At 38.7% G+C, this 26,174-nt stretch overlaps 1 protein-coding gene and 1 long non-coding RNA gene across 5 annotated transcripts in view; one reads left to right on the top strand and one right to left on the bottom strand.

The window, feature by feature from the left end:
• Positions 1 to 26,174, bottom strand: part of LOC109445100 (uncharacterized) — an 85,129-nt gene that overhangs the window by 6,536 nt on the left and 52,419 nt on the right. Inside the window, exons 5-6 of one of the 2 annotated variants that reach the window (XR_012489503.1) lie at positions 9,604 to 9,788; positions 50 to 114 (exon numbers count right to left, since the gene is read on the bottom strand). This is a non-coding gene — a long non-coding RNA (uncharacterized LOC109445100). The remainder of the gene's footprint in view (positions 1 to 49; positions 115 to 9,603; positions 9,789 to 26,174) is intronic. The other variant, XR_002136996.2, reaches the window with a different exon arrangement.
• Positions 1 to 26,174, top strand: part of PLEKHM3 (pleckstrin homology domain containing M3) — a 169,053-nt gene that overhangs the window by 134,575 nt on the left and 8,304 nt on the right. For 2 of the 3 annotated variants that reach the window (XM_019726927.2, XM_019726928.2), the window contains exon 7: positions 4,342 to 4,499. The exons of the other annotated variant lie outside the window; for it this stretch is intronic. In XM_019726927.2, the coding sequence (XP_019582486.2) occupies positions 4,342 to 4,499 (158 nt within the window). The remainder of the gene's footprint in view (positions 1 to 4,341; positions 4,500 to 26,174) is intronic. 3 annotated transcript variants of the gene reach the window in all.

Raw genomic sequence — 26,174 nt, 5'->3', positions numbered from 1 at the left:
ATATTAAAGAAATGTTTGTAAATTCTAAAATATACTTATAGACTATTACCTCACTTTTCTGGAGGAAAAACTTTCAGCAGCTTCAGCCCTTTGGAACATGGCCATGAACCTAAGCTGACAAATAGGAAGAACAATTAATCAAGTGCAAAGGAGCAAAAAGCGTCCCTGAATAGCTGAGCTGTCACCAGGTTCATGCACTCTTTGTGCGCCTCCCTAAATCACACAGCAGAGTGATTGAAAAAATTTGTGACCCAAAGATAGCCCTAAGCTGTGACGGCTGCAGCCAAGGAAAAAGACAAGAAAGCATCCTAGGTCAGTCAACAAGAGCTTAGATGCCTGGAAAAGGGGATATTTAAGACAAGTATGAGACTCAGTCTCTGCCTTCAAGCAACTTACATTCTCTTAGGTTGCTCCACATAAAATTGCCCTTTTTTAGGTAAAATCACCTTTTTATAGATAGTATCACCAATCTACAATTGAATAAGCAAAACCATCACATGTTAAACAATAGCAAAGAGTACAAAACAACATCGAGTTCTATATTAAATTACATGATGTAAAAGTAAATTATGTCAAGCACAAGAGATCCAAACAGCTGAAGTAGCCAAAGATGGCTTTCCAGATCAAGCCAGAATAGATCTGAGCCATGAAGCCTCGGCAAAATTTAAATAAGTGTTAAGAAGTGAAACTTCAGATAGAGGAAATGACATTGGTGAAGACACAAGAGCGAGAGTAAGTCTATTTGACACAGGGTAAAGTTTGCTCACAACAGAATATACGAATATATAGTAAAAAATGGAAAATGAATTTGAATAGTGTAGAATCAGCTTACGGAGACACTCGCACATACCACGCAAAATGTAATCTCCAGTTTTGTCCAGTTCAGTCCTGTATCATGTGTCTGGGACATAGTAATTCAATATATGTTTATAAAATGATTGAGTGAAGTTTTTATTAATGATAAAATAAGAATTCACCAAGATTTGAGGGAAAAAATGATACACGATGAAAGTTATATCCAAAACTGATTAATATATATGCTGGATGGATGAAAGGAAAAAGAGTAGCATTGGAAATAAAACTAGAAGATTATTTCATTAAGTTAGAGAGGAATAAGAGCCTGGGTCAAGATGGGAAAAAGAGACTTACACAGAGATATTTAAAAGAGAATCAACACAAACCTTGAAATCATTATGCTAAGTGAAAGAAGCCAGTCACAAAAGACCACATATTGTGTGATTCCATTTATATGAAATGTCCAGAATAGGTACATCTGTGGAGACAGGAAGTAGCTTATTGGTTGCTTAGGGCTTGGGCGAAGGGGGATGGGGGCAAGTTAAGGGGAAAAAGGGAGTAATTGCTAATGGGTCAGGGTTTTTTGGGAGAGTTGATGAAATGTTCTAAAATTGATGGGGGTGATGGTATACAACTCTGTGAATAAACTAAAAACCATTTAATTGCAGACTTTAAATAGGTGAATTATGTAGTATTTGAATTATATCTCAATAAAGCTGTTATTTAAAAAGAGAGTCAATAAAATGTGGTGAATGACAATATTTATGTATCTGATGGAGAAAATGAGCCACTCACTGTAGACTCCATAATTTCCAGTTTGAATCTCTTTTAAATAACAAGAATGTTCGCTAACACCATCATTACTTAATATTGTTTTAGGAGTACTGGGCAATGCAATAAGACATGAAACATAAACGAGAGGTATAATATTAGAAAGGAAGGGACCAGGTTATTACTTTCAGAAAACCCAAAAGAATCACCTAAAAATGATTTGCGTTCCTATAAATGCAGTAATATATAGTCATATAAAAGATGTACACAAATGTCAATATATTCTAATATACTAGCAACAGCTAATAGGGAAAAATATCATACAAAAGTTTAACTTTCAAATAACCTAAATAATAAATATGAGTGGCTTGTACAAGGGAAGAAAACATATTTTTATTAAGCAATAATAAGATTTAATAAAGGGAGATATAGATCAGCTTCTTTGATGGGGAGACTAAATGTTATAAAGATATTAATCCCCAAAGTAATTTTTTAAAACTTATTAAATCCCTAGATAGGAATACGTATACATTGCTGGCAGTGTAAATTTGATGAAATATTTCAAAAGCCTTCAAAATGTTCAAATCCTTTGTCTCAAGGAAATCATCTCTATGGAGCAAAAGCTTTATGCACAAGATGCCCAATTTTCCCCTTTAGATTCTTAATGATAACTCTCATGTCTTCCTCAAGGTCTTCTCTTCACAACCTCAGTTCCTTCAAACAACCTTTACTCACCTGGTTTTCAGAACTGCTCTGTAATATATCCTGATGTTTTCCCCTAAATGGACTTTAGTTTGTTTGTGCCTCTCTTTAAATGTGTCATGAACCTTGCTTGTTTAGGGAAGAGTAATGTAAGTAAAACCAAACAGAGCTGAAGCATTTTTACTACAATTTAGAAATAACCCTATGACACATCAGAAAGTGTTTACTGGTGGTTAGGTATATGATTTGGTAGTGGTTATTTCTTAGAAAGTGTGTATTATGTGTTGGTATTAGAAGTACACTTTACTGGGGTTTATCAAAGTTAATGGTCCTTGAGAAAATAAAAATAGAAAGAGGTCTATCTATGGCTTTCTAAAGGTAATAGAGAGGAAAGTATATTCAAGAATGGTGGAAAATGTACTTGCTTGACTCAAAAATCATCCAGCATATTTCTACCCTCTTTATTATGAAAAAGAAAATCCAGTCTTATAAAGAAGTAAACTATTCGCTTTCTGCATCTTAATGTAAAAATAATACACATTGTTTTTAAAATTGCAAAAAGACAACTGTACATAAAGTGGAAGACTTGCTTTTCCAGTTTGTTCCCTTCCCTAGTTAACTACTGTTACATTCATTTTGAAAACAACATGAGGTTATTCTGTGATGTTTTAAAACCACTTTAGCTTTTATCTCCAGTATTATGCATAGCTTCATTATTTTTGCAAACTACATTATTGTTACATTCCTTGTAGTCTTTTATTCTTGTAATGTCAGTTACTACTCATTTATTCACCTTGGCCTTGTAATTTCTCTGTAGGTGTGATTTACTACATTGCTCACAGATGTTATTTTCATGTAAAATTGTCATTTTAACTGTGTATTCATTTGAAAGTATCCAGCCATTTCCAATTATTTCCAACTATTTCCCAATTAAATTTAATCTTCATTTTTTTTCTTTTATCAAAATCAGCATGTATAGGCATATGCATTAATGAGAGAGCGTTTTCCCTTGTTAGTGTATGAACTGCTGAAGGCTTTGAAGCCCACGTAGGAGTAGTTACGTGAGGGGAGATCTGACTAACCATCGGTTCCAGACTCCTGGGTGTTTGCAAGCCAACAGGTGACGTAACTGTGGGAGCCAGGCAGCTGTAGGACGCTGTGGCCTAGTGGGGACAGCTGTCACAGGAGCACCCTTGCCCCAGCAGCCACAAGTGGCCCCTGTTCACAGCAGGACCAGCATCATCTTGGAATTCAGGCCTCGTTTTGCTAGTTCTAATGATGTTTCAAAAGAAGTCCCCAAATCTGAATTTTTATGTGAAACCTCCCAATTATTAATTTGGCTCATTTTTTTAAATGCTAGGAGATTTAAAAGGAAAAAAAAATCTTGGGTGACCAGTTAGTTCAGTTAGTTAGAGTGAGGTGCTGGTAACACCAAGGTTGCCAGTTTGATCCCTGCATGGGCCATGGTGAGCTGTGCCGTCCTTAAAACAAACAAAAAAGTTTTTTTAAAAAAATCTTCGGTCTGAATATGGCCCTCAGACCGCCAAGTTGCAACCTCTTTATATTAACGTACTTGTCAGCAGCAAAAGAAACCTATTTTTCCACATTTGCTATAGGTTCTTGGGGGAAAACTATATTGAAAAAGCAATCTTATTAACTCATCAGAGAAAAGGTATTATTGAATTTACAATGTAAGAGTCTACATTCGTATTTACCCTGTATGTTTTCTATCTATTTTGGGAAATCCACCACATTCCTCTTACCCTACACCATAACTTGTGAAGTTGTTCTAAGGAAGTAGGGTTCCCCATTTGCTGGTCCTCCATCTCCTACACCACACTACAAAGAAAGACGAATACAAAAGAAATTTCAACATGTTCATTTGCCAACCTCCAGTGGTTTAAACCAGAGAGTTCTTTTGGAGCGAAAATACTATGTCTTTTCTTTCTCAGAGTTGCTGAGAAATTATAATTAGAGGTTTTCCTGTTGTGTAAAGGAAAGGAATTCCAGTCCTCATCTGCAAGACTTCAGTTTCAATGAATCTGCTTCCCTGTCCCATTTCTCTTTCTGCAGGTGATAGAGGGAAAGCTGGCCCCGTTCTTGGGCAAGGTCATTAAATTTGCCACCTCACACGTGTACAGCTGCAGTCTTTGTAGCCAGAAGGGGTTCATCTGTGAAATCTGTAACAATGGAGAGATCCTCTACCCTTTTGAGGACATTTCAACAAGCAGGTACAGAATCTTTTGTCTTATAAACATTTACCTGGATGTGTCACATGGAGTTTTATTTGGCCAGACCAGGCCGACTTTTAGTCAAGTACTGTATCTCTGTCTCTTACCCTAGATCAGATTTACCTTATTCTCGGAGCACATTTTTTTCCCTTCAGTTTTCTATATTTATTTCCAACTCACTTCGCTACCTTTCCCCAGGATGAGGTAACAAAGTTGCAAAGAAACATTGCCTAGCTCTGCCTTATCAGGTAACAAAGAGTGTTCAGGTTCATTTTTAGAATGAAGACAGGGGAGGAAGAATCCTCACAACCATTTCAGAACAGAGAGCTAGGCGCTGGGAAATCACAGTCTCAGAGGAAGGCCAAAACTGGATCAATTACTAGGAATTAAACTAGATGACCCTAGTGAACAGCTGTCTGGTGTACCACATGCTTTCGTCCACAAATGCACAGCAGTGCGGCGATGAAAGTTTTAGGACCAAAGGAGAGAAAAGTGGGAGTTTATGTGGGATTATTTTTCTAACCAAAGTAATATTTGGGCATCATCACATCCATTGATTGATGGATGATTTTTTCCCCCACTAACTTGAGAGCAGGGTTTTTACTATTGCTTTTCTTGAATCACAAATGATACATATCACTTTTCCTTTCATCTGAAAAGCATAATAGAAATATGCAGTGTTTCTGTGTATGTGCACTAGCTTCTTTGGTCATGAATGTCATGGCTCATTTCCCACCCTGCAGGCCTCACTTACACTGTGGTTCAGAACAGAAGGGAGGCATGTAGCCAGGGAGAGTTGAAGGATATAGGGTAGAGTTAAGATATTAAGAGTTGACTCAGCCCTCTGGCTTCTGAAACCCAAAGACTCTGTAAACACCCAGAAACTTTGGTTGGCCCCACACATAGAAATATAGATGCATAAACACACAGACACACACGTACATACACACACATGCACACACACACACACACACACACTCTCCAGCCTCCAGTTTCCTGAGTGGACAGGTACTTAGCTCATAGCCTAAAATCATATGCTACCTGAAAATGTACAATACACAAAAACTTATACACAAATGTTCATAACAGCATTATTCATAATAGCCAAACAGTGGAAACAACATAAATGTCCATCAGCTGATGAATGGATTAACAAAATGTGGCCTGTCCACACAATGGAATATTATTCAGCCTAAAAAGGAATGAAATCCTGAGACATGCTGCCATGTGGAAGAACCTTGAAAACATTATGCTAAGTGAAAGAAGCTAGACACAAAAGGCCACATCATTTATGTTCCATTTATATGAAATACCCCCAATAGGCTAATCCATAGACAGAAAGTAGATTAGTAGTTGCCTGGGGCTTGGGAGCGGGGAAAAGGGACTACTAATAGGTATGGATTTTTACCATACCCATGGGGGTAGATTATGGTTATAGTTACATGGTCTTGTGAATACACTAAAAATAAGTGAATTGTGTACTTCAAAAGACTAAATTTTATGGTATGTGAATTATATCTCAATAAATATTTTTAATAAAAAATAAAAATTAAATTAAAAGAAATGTTTCTAACTGAATTAACCATTGCTAGGCCACAACGCAAGTCTCAGTAAATTTTAAAAAATCAAAACCATAACAGATATGTTCTCTGACACATGGAATTAAGATCCTCAGAAAAAGAAAAAACAATCTAAAAAACACCCCAAAATATTTGTAAATTAAACAATACACTCTAAAAATTCATCAGTTAAAGAACATACCAAGCACGAGAGAAATTTTAAAATATTTTGAAATGAATGAAAATGAAATACAAAATTTCAAAAGGTATGAAGTGCAGCTAAAGTAGTACATAGAGTGAAATTTATAGTTATAAACACCTATTTCAGAAAATAAGAAGTTCTCAAATCAATAACTTAAAATTCTACCTTAAGAAACTAGATGATAAAGAGCAAACTAAATCCAAAGCAAGCAGAAGGAAGGAAAGAATAAAGATTAGAGCAGACATCAATGAAATAAATAGAAAACAGAACAACAATAAATCAGTGAAACCACAAGTTGGCTCTTTGAAAAGATCGACAAAATTGACAACATTTTAGGATGACTGACCAAGAAATTAGGAGAGAAAACACAAATTGCCAAAATCAGGAATGAAAAAAAGTAATAGCAATTAAAAGAATTATAAGGAGGTACTATATAAACAATTTCATACCAATCAGTTATACAACTTAGATGAAATGAATACATTTGTAAAAAGACAAATTACCAAAAGTGATTCAAGAAGAAAGAGAAATATGAATAGACCTATAACAAGTAGAGAAATTGAATTAGTCATTTTTAAGTCTTCCCATAAACCAGATGGCTTCACCGGTTTCAACAAATATTTTGTTGAATATTTAAAGAAAGAATACCAATCCTTCACACAAGGATAAAGAGGGCCATTACATAATGATAGAGGCCAATTCTCCAAAAAGAAGACATAACGATCCTTAACATATATGAACAGAGAATCGAAATGTATGAGGCAAAAAGTGATAGAACTGCAAGGAAAAAATATAGGAATTTCACACACACACACACACACACACACACACACACACACACACACAGAGTATATCCCCACTATTTATACTTAGAGATTTCAACACTCCTGTCAGTAACTGACAGAAACAGCAGACAGAAAATCAGCTAAACTGAAAAGCCTTATCAATCAATTGGATGCAATGGACACCTTTGTCAATTCACATGATTTATCCAACAACAACAGAATGCACATTCTTCTCAAGCTCACATGGAACATTCACTGAGAGAGGCCATATTCTGGACTATAAAGCACATCTGAACAAATTTTACAGAATAAAAATCATACAAAGTATGCTCTTAGACCGTAATGAAATTAAACTCATAATAACAGGAAGTTACCCAAATCCCATATTTCGGGAGTAAACAATGTACTTCTAAATAACAGAAGTTGATAACTTATGTCCACACAAATACCTACACACAGATATTTGTAGCAGCTTTATTCATAATCACCCCAAACTGAAAACCACCAAGATGTCCTTTAATGGGTGGTACGGTTGACACTTGAACAACACAGGGGTTAGGGTCGCCAACCTCCCTCACAGTCAAAAATCTGAGTATAACTGCAGTCAGTCCTCCACATACGCAGATTCCCAGCCTTGGATATGACCCTTGAGCAACGTGGGTTCGAACTGACACCTGCTGTTCAAGGGTCAGCTGTATATCCATACACTGGAATATTATTCAGCGAAACTAAAAGAAATGAGCTCTCAAGCCACAAAAGGACATGGAGGACCCCAATTGCATATTACTAAGCGAAAGAAGCCAATCTAAAAAGGCTACTTACTATATGATTCCAACTGTAAAATATTTTGAAAAAGGCAAAACTATGAATGCAATAAAAATTCCGTGATTCCCAGGGGCTCTAGAGGGGCTAGGAAGGGATGAATAAGTGACGCACAGGAGATTTTTAGGGGAGTGAAATTATTCTGTATGATTCTGTAGTAGCACATACATGGCATTATACATTTGTCAAAACTCATAGAGCGATACAACACAGAATGAACATTAATTTAAATGGTGGACTTTAGTTAATAATGTATCAATATTGGTTCATTAATTGTAACAAATATATGGCACTAATGCAAGACGTTGATAACAGATAAAACTGGGGGAGGTGGGTCGTAATATGAGAACTCTGTACTATCTGCTCAATTTTTCTATAAATCAAAACTGTCCCCAAAAATAAAGTCTACTGAAATAAAACAATTCAACTGAACAGTTGACCCAAAATTCAGAGCTGAACAGTTTTAATAAACTTTATTAGAACAATTTTAGATTTACAGAAAAATCACAAAGACAGTACAGAGAATTCCCATATACCCCACACGCAGTTTCGCCTGGTAACATCTTACGTTAGCGTGGTACATTTGTTCATGAGTCAATATTGATACATTATTATTAGCTAAAATCCATAGTTGTTTTTTCCCCCCCAGATTTCCTTAGTTTTTACCGTCTGTTCTTTATATGTTCCAGGATATTACATTGCGTTTAGTTGTCACATCTCCCTAGGCTTCTCTTGGCTGTGACAGTTTCTCAGACTTCATTTTTATGACCTCGATGGTTTTGAGGAGGACTCATGAAGGATTTTGTAGAATCCCTCTACTGGGATATATGTAATATTTTTCTTATGATGAGACTGGGTTTTACAGGTTTGGGGTGGAAAACCACTTAGTTACTTTTCTTCACCCCATCCCCACCCCCTTTCCATACTGTTCTATTTGGAGGGAGTCACTACGTGCAGCCCACACGTAGGAGTGGGGAGTTATGTACCCCCTGCCTTGGGAGAGGAGTTTGTACAAAATTATATGGAATTCTTCTACATGAAAGACCTGTCTCTTCCTCTGCATTTATTTTTTCAATTGCATTATTCAATTATCAGTATGAACTCATACATAGTTAGTTTATACTTTAGGTTATAATCCAGTACTACTTTATTTTGTTGCTCAAACTGTTTCAGCTTTGGCCATTCAACTCTCTCATTTGGCTCCTGTGTCCCTTTGACATACCCCAGTCAGGGTAGGGGTTTTGTTTTTGAACATTTCTTTCTGGCACTACCAGAAATTCCAGGCTCTTAATTTTTCCTGCCCTAATCTTAGAGGCAGCCATTTCTTCAAGGAGCCTTGGTTCCTTTTCTTGGAGAATATTAGAAGCGGAGATCAGGACACTGGGTTACGCACACTTTGTTGTGTTTTTTTTTTCATTTGTTTTGTTTTGTTGTGTTGTGCACACACATTTTGAAAGCCCTCAGTCCCAGGACTCATCCGTTGACTAGAGCAAAGGTGCTTGCTCCCTTCTGGCTGCACATCAGAATCTCCAGTGAGACTGGATGGGTTTCTTTAACCCCAAGAATCTATACCTTTAAAGGCTTCCCAAGTGATTCTGCATCACAGCCAGAAGGAAGACAGTCCTCCAAGATAGCTGTGGTCGTAGTCAGGGTGCTGGATTCTCACAACCAAAATGACCACTTTAGCACATCTTTGGGCTTATGGGGGTGGTTACCCAGTAGGGAAGGATACGTACTTATTAGCATCCTCTGCTTCTTGCTTGGTCAGTTGCAATGCTCTCAGCTTGCACAAATATCTGAGTCCGAAGGAGCCCTGATCCGCCTTCCTGGAATTCCAGGATGATAATGCTTTCCAGGAACCCAATGAGCTATCCCTTGGTGTCCAGTTTCCAGTTCAACACTGGGAGTGGTTTATACAAGTCTATGGGAAAGGACAAAAAGAAACACGAATAAAAGACTTAGTAAAAGAAAACTGTAATCAGAAATAGAGTTGCAGATTTAAAACATGCCCATAAAAGATGTGCTGAACAAATGTGATAAACAAAACTAAATTTGAATGTGGGTAAATTTTAAAATCTGTACGTAAGTGAAATCTTTATGTATGAAGTAGTATGATATCTGGAATTTGCTTCAAAATAATCTGATGGTGAGAGAGAGGGGATAGCTATAGATGAAAGAGATTGGCCCTAGTTGAAGCTAGGAGATAGATACACATGGGTTTATTATACTATTCTCTTTCCTTCAGAGTATATTTGAAATTTTCCATAATAAAACATGTTTTAAAATCTGTACGTAAAAATCTCAGAAATGAAGTATTTAGTGAATTTGTTACCACATATCCTTGACCATCTTGCTGAATTCAGTACCTCCACGTCCTCAGCAATATACTTAAATATCCTCTGAAATCCAAATACCATTGAATAGCATAATTCAGTAAAAAACATTCCATAAGCATTAGAACTATTCATTCTTTCAACAAATGATTTATTGAGTGTACTATGTTTGTGCATTGGGCTAGGTTCTGGAGACACAGAGTGAACATGGCATGTTCCTTGCTCACAAATAGTTCACCATCTCTAGTAAGAGAGACACTTACGGATCCATTAGGCAGTTGTGCTAAAGTGTGGGAGAAGCCATGGCGAAAGGTGTGAGCCTGGAGCTCCAAGAAGGGGTAGCATCACCCATAGGAATGATGGACATTGTAGGTGAAAAAGAAGTTTCACGGTTCCTGAAAATACCAGAGAGCTCTCTATTGTACCCTAGAGCACTGATTTATGTACTTCAGCATTAGAATATAGTCGGTTTTAACAGGCTTATTTGATTATGACCATGTATCAAACATTGGTCAACTCTTCAGACTTTCTTTCCTTTATTAAATTGTTATACAGGAGGAAACTTCATGAATGTGTAATTTAAAAATATAGCCCTAGTGTTAATTTCTAGAATACCACCTCTGGCAAACAAAGAGAATGTTCTGGGACTGTAGGGGGAATGGCACTAACATTTACTGGTGCTAACGCTAGCAATTTACATATTTAATCTGTATGCCAGTCATCTGAGGGAATATCATTGCCTTCATTTTAGTAAGAAGGAAACCTAGGTTCAGAGAAGCCAATTACGTTGGCCCAAGAGAACAAGACAAAACTTGAACCCAAATATATCTAACTCCAAAATCCAGGGTTTTTTCCATTAGAATCACTATTTCTTCTGTACCTGTATTCTTCAAATTGTTTTTGCAGCATACCCCCTAAAGAAATTAGAAAAAATTGTGTACTTCTATCATTAAAGAAGCCTCCCCAAAACTATTTTGAATTTTCCATGTATTTGCCACCCTGGATGTTTTCACACTTAGAGCTGAGACCCAGAGTTAGACTGAGGTGAGGGGAGCTGTTGTGAGGGGAATGGAGAAGGGGATCACAGCGGAGCCCCCACCTCTGCACATCCCTAGGCACGTCAGGCTGGAAAAGGTTGCCTTCATCAGGCTTGTAGGCAAACCCGTTTGTTGCACCACACACACCCTCCCCTGCATTCAGAAGATAATGTTGACAGTTTTACTTAGAGATATTCTTTCCTCTCAGCACAAATTAAAGACAGACCTCTCTCTAATTTAAATAGGAAAACCCTAAAATCCAAATCACAAGGTTTTAAATACAATAGGAAGATCCAGAGTCCTAAAACTGCTTTCCTTAAGCCTAATCCAGCATTTAACCGCCTAGAGCACTAAAACAAAAGCCCAGCTTTCAGAGAGATAAACACTCAGTTAACAAACATTCAGTTAACGCAGTGATAAAATTCCACATCCTAAAGAAATAGAAATGACAAAACATGCCTTCCTCGATTGAGAATATGGAATCAGACCTCTAACTTTTCAGAATTATGAATCAGAAGATTAGAATGTAGATACTGCTGTAATACTTCTTGGAAAGCAGTGGCTACAAAAGCAAAAAAGTTGCATAAATCAACAAGGGAACCCAGGACTTAGATTTTAAAAAATCCTTAAATCACCTCCTGTCCAGCTTTCTGATATCTCTACAGATCACCAGTCTTCTCTTGTTAGTAAGGACACAACACTGCTAAGGAGACCATCCTGCTTCACACTTTTCTGGGAAGGTGCCATTCCTGAATCGTGAAATGCTTCCAGATCCCAAGTGTATAAATACTTCACCCTCAAAACACTCAGTATGCATTTTAACGTGAGACTTACAAAATACACCACCTACCATATATCAGTTCTGTCCTTTCCATCTGACCCATTTGGCTTTGTTGATTTTTTCATGTGACAGATAAAAATCATCCCCACAAGTTTTCCTTATGGAAAACATTGCACTTCAAGACTTGATGCCCCCTGTGCCATTTCTGGCTGGATTTATACTCAAAGATGATACCTAACGCTGAATTCGGTGTGTTTCATGTAGTAGGCATTCCATAATTATTTGTGTGTTTCGGCTTTCCCAAGTATATGATGAGCCTTCATGAAGAACACTGACAAAGCTTTTTAATTACACTGATTGGTTAAGAGAATTTAAAATACTTGCACTAAGTGAAATAAGTCAGAGAAAGACAAATCCTGTACAATCTCACTTATATGTGAAATCTAAAAAAAAACCCAAAAAACAAAAAACAACTCAGATACAGAGAACAGACTGGTAGTTGCCAGAGTGGGGTGGGGGGGACAGAGGGTATGAAATGGGTGTAGTCGGTAAAAAGGTACAAACTTCCAGTTGTAAGACAAGCAAGTTCTGGGGATGTAATGTACAGCATGGTGACTATAGGTAATACTATACCACAGATTTGAAAGTTGCTAAGAGGGTGAGGTGATGGGTGTTAACTAAACTTATTGCGGTAATCATTTCACAATATATACATGTATCAAGTGATCGTGTCGCATACCTGAAACTAATACAAAGTTGTATGTCAATTTTATCTCAATAAAACGGGGAAAAATACTTGCAAAGATAGAGGAACATGGTAAAAGTCTGAAGTAGCATTACAGCCTTATATATAAGGTTGAAGCAACTGATCTACCATGTAAAGTATTTCTGTGGCATGAGCATCAGCCTGCCCAGGTCAACATTCACTGCCGTCAGGTAAGGCATCCAACGAGGCCTTCAACAGCTCACTGGTTACTCTTCTATACGGGTTATGTGTTTTTTAAAGCACTGGGGTTTGGAGAAGCAAATTGAGCCTTACTTGCCAATTTTTCTTTGTGTGCACTGTTGACCACTCCCTCCTCTACTCCAAGAAATAACGATTACACACAGGACCTTGAACTTATCAACACCAAACTCTTACCAGTTGAGTTAACATACTCTGACACCACATCCAATCTACACACATTTCAAGAACATTTCCTACATCTGTCTAGAGAGAACAAACATTGGCCTCATGGAAAAGTCCATAGCAAGTGAGTTTCTAACAGAGCACATCCTTTTTTTTAATTTTTAAAATCTATTCTGTCAGGTTAGCTTACAGAAAAAGAAGCCCTCCCAAAGAACTTAGTCAAATCAAGTCCACTGCTTTCATCCATCTGGCCAAACTCCAGAAATGTCCAACTTGTGCTGAAGAACGTGAGGACTCCTCCCAGCCCGCTTGACCTTTTGAATTGGTCTTTGTCATGTTGCATTTCATTGCAATCCATACCACCCTGCCCCTGAGGACTTGTTGGGGCATGGACTTTGTTCTTTGCCTTGGCACTTTATGCCTTTCTTGAAGCTTCATGAAGTTTCCAATAGCCAATTGTAGTCAAACTTTATAAAGGTTTGTTTAAAAAGAGAGAAAGAAATGGCTTTATTACAAAGTATAGAATTACTTCTTCCCATAGAAGATGCTGAGATGCACAGCTTTTCTCAGCACAACTTGAACAGTCCATGAAGAGCTGTGTTTTCTGTTGCCCTTCGTTCCCTTGGATTTGTCCATGGAAGGTAAACGTGCAGATGGCTTTACCTAAAGTTGTCACATTTATTTATGTGCCTAGAAAATCATCAAACCCCAAATTTGCCAGCAACCTTACAAAAGCTCTTCCGCTTTTCTGGGGAGCCAGTTATAGTTTGTCATTTTTTGAAAGAGAGTTTCATGTTCAGGCAGGATTTTTTTTCGGTGGGAATGGCGGGGAATAGAACAAAACTCCAGAGGAGGCAAGAGACGCACTCCCCAGAAGCTGGTCTGGGGCTTCCTATTTGTTCAGCCTCCAGTTTTTTGCGAGTCCTTGCACAAACAGACTGAATACCTGGATTATGCCCTCATCTGGACTAGAATACACATACATTACATACCCTTTGCTCACTAATCAGCTTGACACATTCCTTTGTTGGGAAATGGTTCCAAAACAAACACTGTCAGTGCACCTAATTAGCAGGTTTGTGGGCAGTGGTTGGCAGTCCTGTTACATCCTGTTCAACAATAGAGAACAACAGCCTTGGCTAGGTCGAGCTTACGGGAGGGAACAGCTTACCCCAATGCATATACACTTTTTTAATGATATTTCCTTTCTGTGGCTTTTCTTGGGAAGCAGCCATTCAGTGAGTATTGTAATGAGGTGTGGGATCGTCGAAACAGCCAGAGGAAATTTGGACTTCTCTTCACAGGTACCTTTGCGGAGGAACCATTCATTTTTATCTGCTTGTTGTTCTTTCCTGTCACTGGTATCAAAGAGGAGCATATTGGAGAACTTTCTCCGTGGCCCTCTCACACTGATGGTGGAGGACAAGACTCCTGCCTGTATTCTAGAGTCATAAACAGACACAGAAGGGAGTGTGGAGAGCCCCTTAGACATTGTGGGGATAGAAAACCTGCAGCCCAGAGAGCTCACAGATTTTCTAAGTGGCAAAAGCAGGGTAGGGACTTATCAAGATGGGATTCTGCTCTTCTGTGTTTGTGTCCATAAATGTTTTCCGTGATAAAAACTCGAGCACAATGCTAGTTTTCTTTGGGCTTTTCAATGTTGGTCAAAGAGTAACTTGGTAAATAACACTTCACCTTGGCCTGTGCCTCCTATATTCCCATGTCAAAATGTCTCAGAATGGCTAACACAGACACGACTTTTGTGAAACCCTCAGGGCTGACCTGACCCTTTCTGCCATTAAGCCACTTGATAAATACGGTACATTTATAAACACAATCCTATCTGGTGAGGCCACCATTGTTTTTTTGAAGCCATTTGGTCACTTGAATAGATGGCTGTCATCTCCACCTAAACACATTTCTTACCAAGCTTCTAGTTAATAGTGTGCTAATTATCTTACTACTAACCATTTCAGACAACCTAATTTTTTGTTGATTGGAGGGGGAAACGTTCATCAGTGTTTAATTCATATTTTAACTTTCTAACTATAAAATGAATTGATGTTCAGTACAGAAAATTTGGAAAGTACACAAAAGTATGAAGAAAATTTCTCCAACATATACATGCATATATACTTTTCAATAAAATTGAGATTGTATACATAATTGTATATCCAGCTTTTTTATCAGATCCAGGAAGATAGTCACATTTAATCTATAAACTTTTATTGGTGGGTAATTTTGCAGGAAAAAACCAATTTAATTGGCTCTAAAAATGATTGAGATCCATTTAATAAGTACAGGCGAGCTAGTCCACAGAAAGATCACTGGCCGAGGAATAAAGAAGCCTCCATGTCATCCTAACTCTGCCACTAATTTGCTGTGTGACCTCTGACAAGCCACCCCCACCCCCACCTCATACTAGGCACGGGCACTGTTTTAAGCTCTTACTGACAAAAGAAGTAAGAGCTTTACTTCAGCTTCATTGCTTAGCATTTTGCAGTAATCTGTTTGGTAGTTTGTCGTATTTTCAGTAAAGTTGACTGATTTTGCTAGAATTTACCCAAAAGGATTAAGACATAAATTCAAATTGTGATTCAGCCCACCATTGTGAAATGATGTGAGCTCCATAAGGAAACAGACTGTTTCTGTTTTGCTCACTGCTCCATCCTCTGCATCTAGTAGAGCCCACAGTACATGTTCAGTAAATAATTCATGAATAAATGAAGAGTTTGCTTTATTTTAGTTTTTCAAATCTATACTTAACATATTTTATTTTAAATAGCTTTTAAACTAATTCCAGGGAAATTGTCTCCTTCACTGTAGTCGTTACCAAGATACGTGACTTTATTGAGTGATAGCTCTATACGTTAGGGACAGATGTGTTTTACTGGCCCGATAGAGATTTTAATGTCAAAAATATGAGCTTTGCTAAGCTACTCAGATAATTTAATTTTCAGAACATCTCGTAGGTCATTTTTTAGTGTGTGCTTTTTCCTTCCCTATGGGACTGTAAATAAGTAACCTGAATACACAATAGGGAAGAGAAGGAGTATTTACCTTTCCATACAAAAAATGTTGACTTTTCAGACTGAGCAGTATGTTCTGAAATGAACTGTTTTATGCTTTAGAATTACAAAAGGTATAATAGTATCTCAGTTTGGTTGGTATGTGTTTATGATATTCTACCCTTTTTCATCCAACTAATCATGGGAGTACAGATAGTAATATTAAAGTTGTTTTTAAAAAAGTCCTTTCTGGTTTTATGTCAGTATCTAATGTATGTTATCATATCATTATTAAATCCCTTCAGTATTCTGAATGTTAAGCCACTCAATGCTGCATCAGGAAACTTCTGCATATGTTACCTATAGCTACCAGTAATAATCATCTGTTCAGTTCTGGATGCCTTCAGAACACTTAAAATAGGGACAAAGGCCCAGTCCACAGATGTTCACACACTGTACAAAAGTTGCCATTTGGAGTGAATTATATCAGAACATAGAACCTTTGTAGAGCCAGGGGGAACTTAGCAATCATCTTCCCATCACTTTCATCCCCCGCAACACTCACCCTTCCCCAACCCACCTCCAACCCCTAACCCCGGTACCCCACCCCCATACCCCGCATCAAACCAAACCAACATCCCCACCCAACACTGCAGCCATAGCTAGTGGAAGATTCAGGCAGTGGGATCCCAGTGCGGTACCCTTTCTGCCTCACTCTTTTGTCAGAGCTTCATACACCATCTTAGGAGGGCAGAAGACTCTACTACCTATCCTTAATGAGTCTCAGCTACTTCCGGTGATGGTTGATGCTTTCTAAAGACTGCCCTGAAAACACTGGAAGCCACTCACTTGAATTGATTTAACTTAAACTGAAAGATCTATTTTGGCCATGAGAGTTGGGCGGTTGAAGGATCTTAAAACCTTTCTTTAAGAGGCGTGTTAACACTGTATTCCTAGAAAGAGAATCCTTGAGGGTGTAGAGAAAAGAAATTTAAATTGAAAGACTTAGCTGGAAAGCAGTTACATCAATGATGTGAAAGAAAAATTTCCGAGTTGAGAACGAAAAGAGACAAGCAAAGTTTCACTGGCAGTGGGGAAGGCGGAGTGGAGGAACAGGGCAGGGTGCAATAGTGGGGGAGTGAAGCGTGAAGACACCTGAGCCAGGAGGAAGGTTTTCATCAGTGCCTGAGAGAGGCACCAGCCCAGGGATTCAGGGACAGAAATGACGTGGATATCAAAGCAGCAAGCAAGACAGAGGACTTCTCCTTTCCTCTGGCTTCCCTGAGAGCATTCTTAAGGTATACTGTTTAAAAGACAGAGACCTAATCAGAGGAAGAACCTTAGAAAGTACCTAAGAGCAGTACTTAATCCTTCTTCTCCACCTGAAAGTTTCTTACCTCAGTTTTTCTCACTGTGGGTTCTAGAAAGCTTGCCCAGGCCACCATCCAGACACAATAAAAGAGAAGAGGCTAATTACTAGTTAGCACAGCACACGGCTAACCAGACCTCAGCTAAAGGCTCCCCTGGGATCCCCCCAGTGAGCAACTGTGTTGTTGCCTTTCAGTTTCCTTTGCTGATATACTACCATCTAGCCTCACCCCGTATTCCTTCCTGTATGTTATAAATATACATAGTGTTGAAAGAAAGAAAATTTTCAGTAACTTCCGGGTGTCTTGCATGTCTATTGCTTGTGTACACAGCATAACTGTTTTTATTACTGTGATTATCCATTCCACCCAACTTTTAATAATATGCAGATGGGAAACAAAAATTCTAAAGAATGTGTCACTAAATGAAAGGGGCTGCTACAACATGCATTGTTGTTCACATCTTCTTCCATCATTCAGTGTTAATATATACCAAGTTTTAAGCATCATTGCAATATTTTTTCTAAGACAGTACCTGCTTGGTTTATAAAAAGTAGGCTAATTTTAATTACTAAACATTTATACATTAAACAGTTGAACCATGTTTCCTAATTTTATAAACATGTAAACAGTCTGTTAGTTTAACCCACCAAATTTGTACAATACCTTTATCAGTATACGAAGATGAAAAAAAAAATCTGTGTTTCAAAAAGTCAAATATCGAAAGCTAGGATTAGTCCTTGACCACTTGAGATATTTATACAAGTGCATCTCATTTTAAGTAAACCTTATAAATAAAATTATAATGTAATTTTTTAGTTGATCGATTATATACATTTCGAATTTTTTCATTTAACATTAAATTGGGCAGCAGTAAACTTTTTTAGTATATTCAGTATAGAATTTGACCTCTAAACTTGTTTACATGAAAGGACACTTTCTACCAGACATAAAAATGTATTATAAAATACATAGTATACAGTTGGCATAGGAACAGACAGATCAGTAGAACACGATTTCAGAAAGTACAGAAGTAGACCCAAATAATATGGGAATTTAGTCCATGATAAAGGTGGTACAGCAAATGAGTGAAATTAAATATGGATCATTCTATAGAAGGAACTGGGAACTAGATAGCCATTTGTAGAAGGAAAAGTAATGCTAGATTTTACCATGCTCCTTACATCACGATAAATTCCAGATGGATCAAATATTTTAATGAAAAAAAATTAAACCCATAAAGTACTACAAGAAAAAAATGGGTGAATATTTTTATAATCTTAAAGTCGGGAAAGTCTTTCTAAGCTTGACAGAAACCCAGAAGCCATGGAAGCAAAACTCTTTTAAAAACATTTTTAACATGTTAAATGATTAAAATTCTATAGGTAAAGACAAACGTAAACAGTAAACTTGGAGAAGTATTTTCAATACCTGACAAAGCATTAATTTCCTGAATATAAAAAATATTTAAAAATCAGCAAGTAAAAGTCAATATAAAACAGGCAGGGACATAAACTAATTTATTGAAAAAATATGGACAATAAATGCAATGAACCATGACATAGTGTGTGTAATTAAATAAAATGAGATTTACCTATTAGCTTGGAGAAAATAATAGCTCTGAAATGTAAAGCCCTATATGAAAACAGTAGTTAATATCACTTCCTAATTTCATTTTGCAAAGTCCTTATTTTTGTTTTAAATATTTAGAATAGCTCTGTCTAATATTAGCCCTGCTCTCTTTGGAAATGATTGACCTAGCACAGTGGTTTTCAAACTTTTATGTTCATAAGATTCTCTGGAGGGCTTGTTAAAACACAGATTGCTGGGCCCCACCCTAGAGTTTATGATTCAGTAAGTCTGGGCTGGGACCCGATAATTTGCATTTCTAACAAATTCCCTGGTGATGCTGGTTTGGCTGGTCCACGGACCATACTTTGGGAGCCATGGGCTTAGAACACACTGAGTATTAGAAAATTGTGTAATAGCCTCTTGTTAAGAGAATTGTATTGGTGAAAGGAAACAAATGGGGAACAGTCTGAAGTTATGAGGAAACACTTTGGGTCTTTTATTTGAATGCCTTTCTCTTTCTAAATTTACATCGCTAACTTATTCCTAAGCAACTAATGAGGCTCCCCATAAAACTAGATTTGGTTTACCTTCTGAACTTTTGCATTTTTCTAACGTACGCATGCTTGAAAATTTATTTTTGTTTTGGCTCCATTAAGTGTCTTAGTCCTTTGAGGAACTGAAATACAATATGTTAAATAGAAGTAAATCCTTATAAATTATTATTTCTCTTAAAGAAGCTTACATCAAAACTTGACATGTACATGTTTCAGTTTTGCATAAAAAAGGTAAACCGGTGAATCAATGGAATCCATATAGAAGCCAAGATTATTCAAGATTATTGGTTTTTTTTTAATCTGCTTTAGCCTAATAATAGTCTCCTGTTCACTTCCTTTGTCTTAGATGTAGCAAGACATTTTGAAACATCTCTTGGACTCTTACGTTTTTTGAACCACCTTAGAAGTTCTTACAGAAAGCCATTGCTCTTAGTAGTTGTGATCCTCTATGGCTATAATTACATTCTAACTTTCCCCAGAAACTGTAGAAAATTTTTGAATCCTCCTGCAGTTCTTTTACTTTCTCTAATAATAAGTAAGATTTTCCTAAAGTAATTCCCAAAAGAGATGGACATTTGTAGTTGAGAATTATATGACCTGCCAAGTGAACAATAAGATAAAAAAATATATTTAAATAAAAACACTTAGAAGTGTCAGCAATATCAGTTTTTTTCCTATCCCCCAAACGATATTGCATTCAGGTCAAATCTATTATGGTTTTATACAGCTACATAGAATATGACTGAGAAGTTTTGTCACCATCCACAAATCAGCAAGAAGCATTTACTAAGCATTTGCACTAAAGGTAATGGAGTCACTGTCCCCAGTAGAGTAGCAAAATTAACAAATGCATTAATTAACCCTTGTTTACATTCTATTTCACAGCCAAGATTTTAAGTAAAGCTTTTGTCAGAGGTATTAGCTGAGCTTGGTTTACAAACTAAAAGTGCAAGACCTGTGTTAAGCCAAATGCTTTGTGGGGTGCAGTCCGTGGAAAAGCCTTCCTTAATTAACTCTGGGGATTAAGAGGTAAATAAAAAGATCATTGCAGGACATACCAACTGTTCTTCCCAGATTTCAGTCTTAGCAGGTATTTGGGGATGTTTTGAATAACTTAAAGGAGCATGTGGCTGGTAACCAGGGAAAAGGGCTAGATTTCAAGTTAGAAGACTGAAATCAAATCCAAAGTTGATCACTCACTACTAGTTCTGGGACCAGATAACCACCAGTATTTTATTATTTCATCGCATTGTGTCTATATACTGACTTTTTAAAACTAGAAAACCAAATGTACTTAGCTCAGAGAGCTACTGTAAGAATAATTTATGTAAAAACAGGGCAAAGGGCCATACAGATGCTGCCTAATTCAAATGTCTAGTTTTGATCGTACTGTATGTGCATTTACCGTCCAGAACTAGTGGAATAGCTTTACAAGCTAGCACATACACGCCTTAATCTGCCAGACATTTGGCCAAAGGAGCTGGATCTTTTCCAGTCTCATACAATTCCAGTCAAACCATATGGATACCTTTTAAGCCCCCACCTCCCTATCCAAAGCCAAAAAAAGGAAAAGAAAAGAAAAAAAAATACAATGAACAATCCCAAATGGGATAGGCCACATGTGGTCCATTTCTCGCTCTGCAAGGAGCTATGCTAGTCCTGGAACCCAACGTTTCCAGACCTTTTGCTCTCTTTCCCCATCCCTCCTGCTTCTCTTGCTGCAGAGGAGCCGGGCATCTGGGGAGTGTGGATTGAGTGTGAATTTCTGGTAATCCTGGCGCAAGGCTTGACTGAAGGTGGTGCTCCAGGGGGCAGCTGTGAAACTTGGACTCTCCTCAGCCCTCGGCAGCTACCATAATCAGTTTCTTATTGAAATTATGTGTTAACGTTTCTTTATTTTAACCCTGCTATTCCCAGTAGAATGACTCTGTTAGATCGTATCATTTGTTTAAGTCATGTTAAGTTCATTTTACCTTAGCATATTTAGTAACATGTCCTGTGTATTTTAAACAGCATACATATGTAAGTACATACATAGTACATACACACAAATGCAGGTATACACCGTATGTGATATTGGCTGATTTCCTACTGAAGCAAATTATAAGTTGTTTGCTTGTGTTCATTTACTTACACAATAACAGAAGAAAACACCAAACCAAAACATTAAAATAACCAGGCCCCACTAATTGCCTCCCTTAGCTGAGAGATTTAAATCATCATCTTGGTTTCTTGGAAAAACCAGTAATAGGTAGTGGTCCTATGGGGCGTCTTACATAGTAGCTACACACCAAACCACACTCGCATGCCTAATAATGTGCACTTATTTCTGCACCCCACCCTAATCGTTGTAGGCTCTGCCATGTGGAAATCAGCCAGAGCTCTGCCCTGCTCTGCGGGCCTGTCCTTTCACTTGTCAGAGATCCACCAAACTGAAGCCTGAATTTGAATCCTAGTGAAATATCTGAGGTCATTGCCTGAGCCAAAAATAAAAATATAGCAGAAGGACCCAGCATCCACAGAGCAGAAGTATTTCAGTGACCTCAACTTGGGGCAGGGGCCTTTAGCAGTTTCCTGTGACCTCCCTGTGTGCAGCTAGAATCTGGAAGGGCGCAGACAAAGCCATCGAGCCTGTCTCTAATTGGTCTCACATCATCAGCATTCCAGAACAGGAAACTGTCTGCAGCCGGAAATTCTTGCTTCTTTGCCATAATATTTGAGAAGCAAACCTTTTCCCCTGCACATATTTAGTTCTGTTAGTTTGCAGCAGGTTGGTTTTCTTGGTTTTGATCACTCTAATAAGAACTTCGTGTCTGTTCGATCTCTAAGGCAGTTTACTTTGATATTTGTAGGTTATGAACTTCCCCCTCACTTGCCATAGGTCAGTCAGTAAGCTAATTTTTAGGTCAAAGACTGTTTATAAAATGTAGAGTCTCGTTCCATGGTGCCTTTACTAAGACGTAGAATGAGATTTGTGTTGTCCCAAAATGGTAGAGATGTCCCCTGCCCCTGTTCCAAGAAAGGGGACCAGTTTGCCAGGGGGCACATGGATCATTGATGGTATTGCCCCATGGAGCTTCCACCAAAGCAGAATGCGAGTTCCACCTTTCTCATCCCACATCCTCTGATGTATCCAGTGCTGATGGGTACTCGGTTCACTCCAGTGTGGCTGTCTCCATGGTTAAAACACAAAAAGACATCCAAACAGGGTGGTAAATGACCACTGCCTCTAGCCAACCCCCTCCCCCAAACAAAAGCCCCACAACACTTAACAATTCTTTGTTTTCTTCTTCTTCTTGGAGACGGGGTGCTGATGAGGGTAGGAGAAGGCTTAGAAAGCAATCTTTAATGTTCAGTGGAAATTTTATGAGCTAGGGGCAGAGTCAGTCCCTTTTGGCCAAATTCCTGACAGTCAGAGCTACATGTACTAACTCATATAAACTATTTCATAGCTTTTGATTAATCAATGCAAATAAATAAAATTTAAAGTAATGCTCTTTACTTGAAGGCGCATCTCATCCAGCCCCAGCTTGTCAGTTTGAGGCTACATTCCCACTCATTCATCCACAGACCTCGGGGCAAGGAAATTTGGAAAGAGAAGGGTACAACCCAGAGTAGCCTTTTTCCCTCCTGCACAAAATCTGCAAGTTGGTAGGCACCTTAGATACCACCTCCTCCAACCTTCTCTTTTTCGTCTGTGGAGAACAAGGATCAGAGATGAAGGAACTTACCCAACGTCCCAGTGATACCAGGGCCAACCTGGGCCAAGAACTCAGAGATCCTCATTCTAGCCGAGCTCTCCCCTCTGCAGTAAGTGGCCACGTTGATATTTACCGGTCTTGCTTTCATTATAATAGTTGTTGAAGCCTAACTGCTTCAGTCACATCAAAGCACTTTATTTTGTGAAACAAATACAAAAACTTTTTGGTTGTGATTTGCTAGATGACCTAGACAGAGCATGAAGAAGAAAAGGGTGCCACAGAGAAACAACCCAGAGGTTCTGAGCCAGAGGATAAACAAGTGTGACTGAGGGCCAGCCACCAAGATGGCTCTCGGGGAGGACTGAGAAAGCAGAGTGAGCTGATAGGAAGTTAAGGGTTACTGAGCAATGCACAGAATTATGTCATGGGTATTGACTCTTAAATTATGTTCTAAATTATTTTCAGAAACCGCAGATCGTTAATGCTAATGTGTTTCAGCTATTTTAAGTAAATGATGTATTAAACTATATATTTGTGAAAGTGATATGAATAAGTATATTATGCTGGACCTTACTGATCAGTATAAGCGTGGGGGGAGCAGTGCTTGAGTCCTCCCTGGGGACCAGCTGATGCCTTCCCCAGATAGGTTAGGTCAGCGGTTCTCCACCGGGATGACCACCCCCTGGGGACATTTGGACCTTTGGCCGTGTCTACAGACATTGTTGGTCATCACCAATGGGGGTACTGGAGGATGGGTGGTCCTAGCATCAGTGGGCAGAGGCCAGGGATGCTGCTAAACATCCCACCACGCACAGCACAGCCTCCCCACCACAAAGAACCATCCAGCCCAAAATGTCAGTCGTGTGAGGTTGAGGTCCTTCGCTTAAGTAAAGAAATGGATGTTTTCAGGGGGGGAAAAAAATGGAAAAACCTATAGGGTGGCTGTGGTCTGTAACCAGTATGTCTCCCTGCAGTCACATTCTCAGCCACACTGGAAAGGGAGGACACAGGTCTTTGTTCTCTGTGGTGCAGCAGCCACCAAAAGCAGGGCACCTGCTGATGGCTGGGACTGGGTGACTTAGGAACGAAGGTGCTGACTTTCCTTTGATTTACCACTCGGGAGCACCGAGGGACATTTCTCTTTCATTATCTGTTGCAATTTTCTGCACAGATGATTACACTAGATTTGTCTTATGTAAAAGACATATTCCTGAAAAGTTGTGTTAAATCATATTTTAAATGCAGTCAGGACATTCTGTAAATACTAAGGAGCCAGTGACTTTTTAAAATGAAAGGTCCTTTTTAATGAAGTTCTATTCTCAAAGGACTTTAATCCAGTCCGATTCTCAAAGAGGAATATGCCTACGTATTGCATTTTTAATGCAAATATTTCATTTTTCTTGTTCTTGTACCTTACATTTGTATGACAGAGCGCCACAAAATTTAAGTTAGAGAACAGTTTCTCTTCCTCCGTAGTCTTCCTGCCCTTATTCTTTTCCTTTAAAGAAGAAAAAATCAGGGGGGAAATTAACAATAGTCTCTGAATTTGGGAAGGTCATTGATCAGTCTATCCATTACACAGTTCAAAAGATGCCTGCTGGGTTACAAATTGTTAGAAAACAGGACTTGGTTCTATTTTGAAATCATTAATTTTTTATCTCACTTTCTTTTTTTTTCAGTTACTGACCTTTGACTAGAAAGAGCAGGTGTACTTGGTCCCTCCATCACCCTGTGGGTGTTTGTGGCACCAGAAATATTCGATAAGACTCAACCTCTACCACCAGGTGGGGGTGGGGGGGTGGTATCAGCAGAGATAAGGCCATGGCACTGAAGGAACCCAGGGTTTCCTCCTTATCAATCACTGCCCTAGGGCAACATCCCTAGGTGTATAAATCACTAACTCAGCAGAGCAAAGGGGGCAGGAAGGAGGAAATTTATTTGATAAAGTTACCATTAGTGTCACTTCAGTGACAGGAGGTTACAAAGGTATGACCCAGTGGGGACAAAGCCACTGCCACTGGGGAGGAGCCAGCCCAGAGGAGAGCGGCTCTAGGCAGACCTCTGTCTGACCTTCATTACCCTGGAAGGAGGAAGGGGCTGGGGCAGGGAGATGCTAGAGATGATCCAGCATGTCACCCACCCCGGCCAGTATAGTGCCAGTGTCAAGAAGACAGGTACTGGAGTCACCATGAGAGGTGGCGTCACACTCAGCTGCTCCTCAGAGCACCTGCCATTTGAATGGTCCTTCCTCTTGCATTCCCCCATTTCAGTCTCACCGACACCAGTGAGGAGGAAGGAGATCGCTGCGGGCAGCCTTTTATAAATGAAGAAACCAGAGTATCAAGAAAGTAAATGACTTGCTCAGTGTCACTCAGAGAAAGATTACTGATTTGAACACAAGTATTCGGACTCAAAGCCCAGCGTTTCCCTACCCGACGGCACACTGCTCTCGCTCAGCTGACCAGGCCTCAGTTAGAGCCTTGGCTGGGTGGCTAGGAGTCCTGGGTTCTAGTCACAGCTCTGTCTTTAACTCACAGTGTCCTCAAGAGATAAGCACTGGCCCTCTTAGAATCTCAGTTTTCTTATCTTTGAAATCAGGGTGTTGATCAAGATGGTCACTGAGGTGACATAGGAGAAGTCAAGTTGAAATGAAGACACAGAAAGGCAGCAGGCAGCTGCTTTTCAGGAAGGAGCAGTCTTATCTGTATTATTCAGCACTTACTGTGTGCCAGGAACTGTGCTAAGTGCTTTATTCATTACTTCATTTGAACCTCACAACACCTCTGAGAGGTACGTGGTCATGGAAACTCCACATAGCAGATATG

Source organism: Rhinolophus sinicus, linkage group LG01, assembly GCF_036562045.2.
Source record: "Rhinolophus sinicus isolate RSC01 linkage group LG01, ASM3656204v1, whole genome shotgun sequence".
NCBI classification, from domain to species: domain Eukaryota; kingdom Metazoa; phylum Chordata; class Mammalia; order Chiroptera; family Rhinolophidae; genus Rhinolophus; species Rhinolophus sinicus.
The sequence above is the reverse complement of the archived record's forward strand: the minus strand, read 5'-3'. Positions and strand labels throughout refer to the sequence as shown.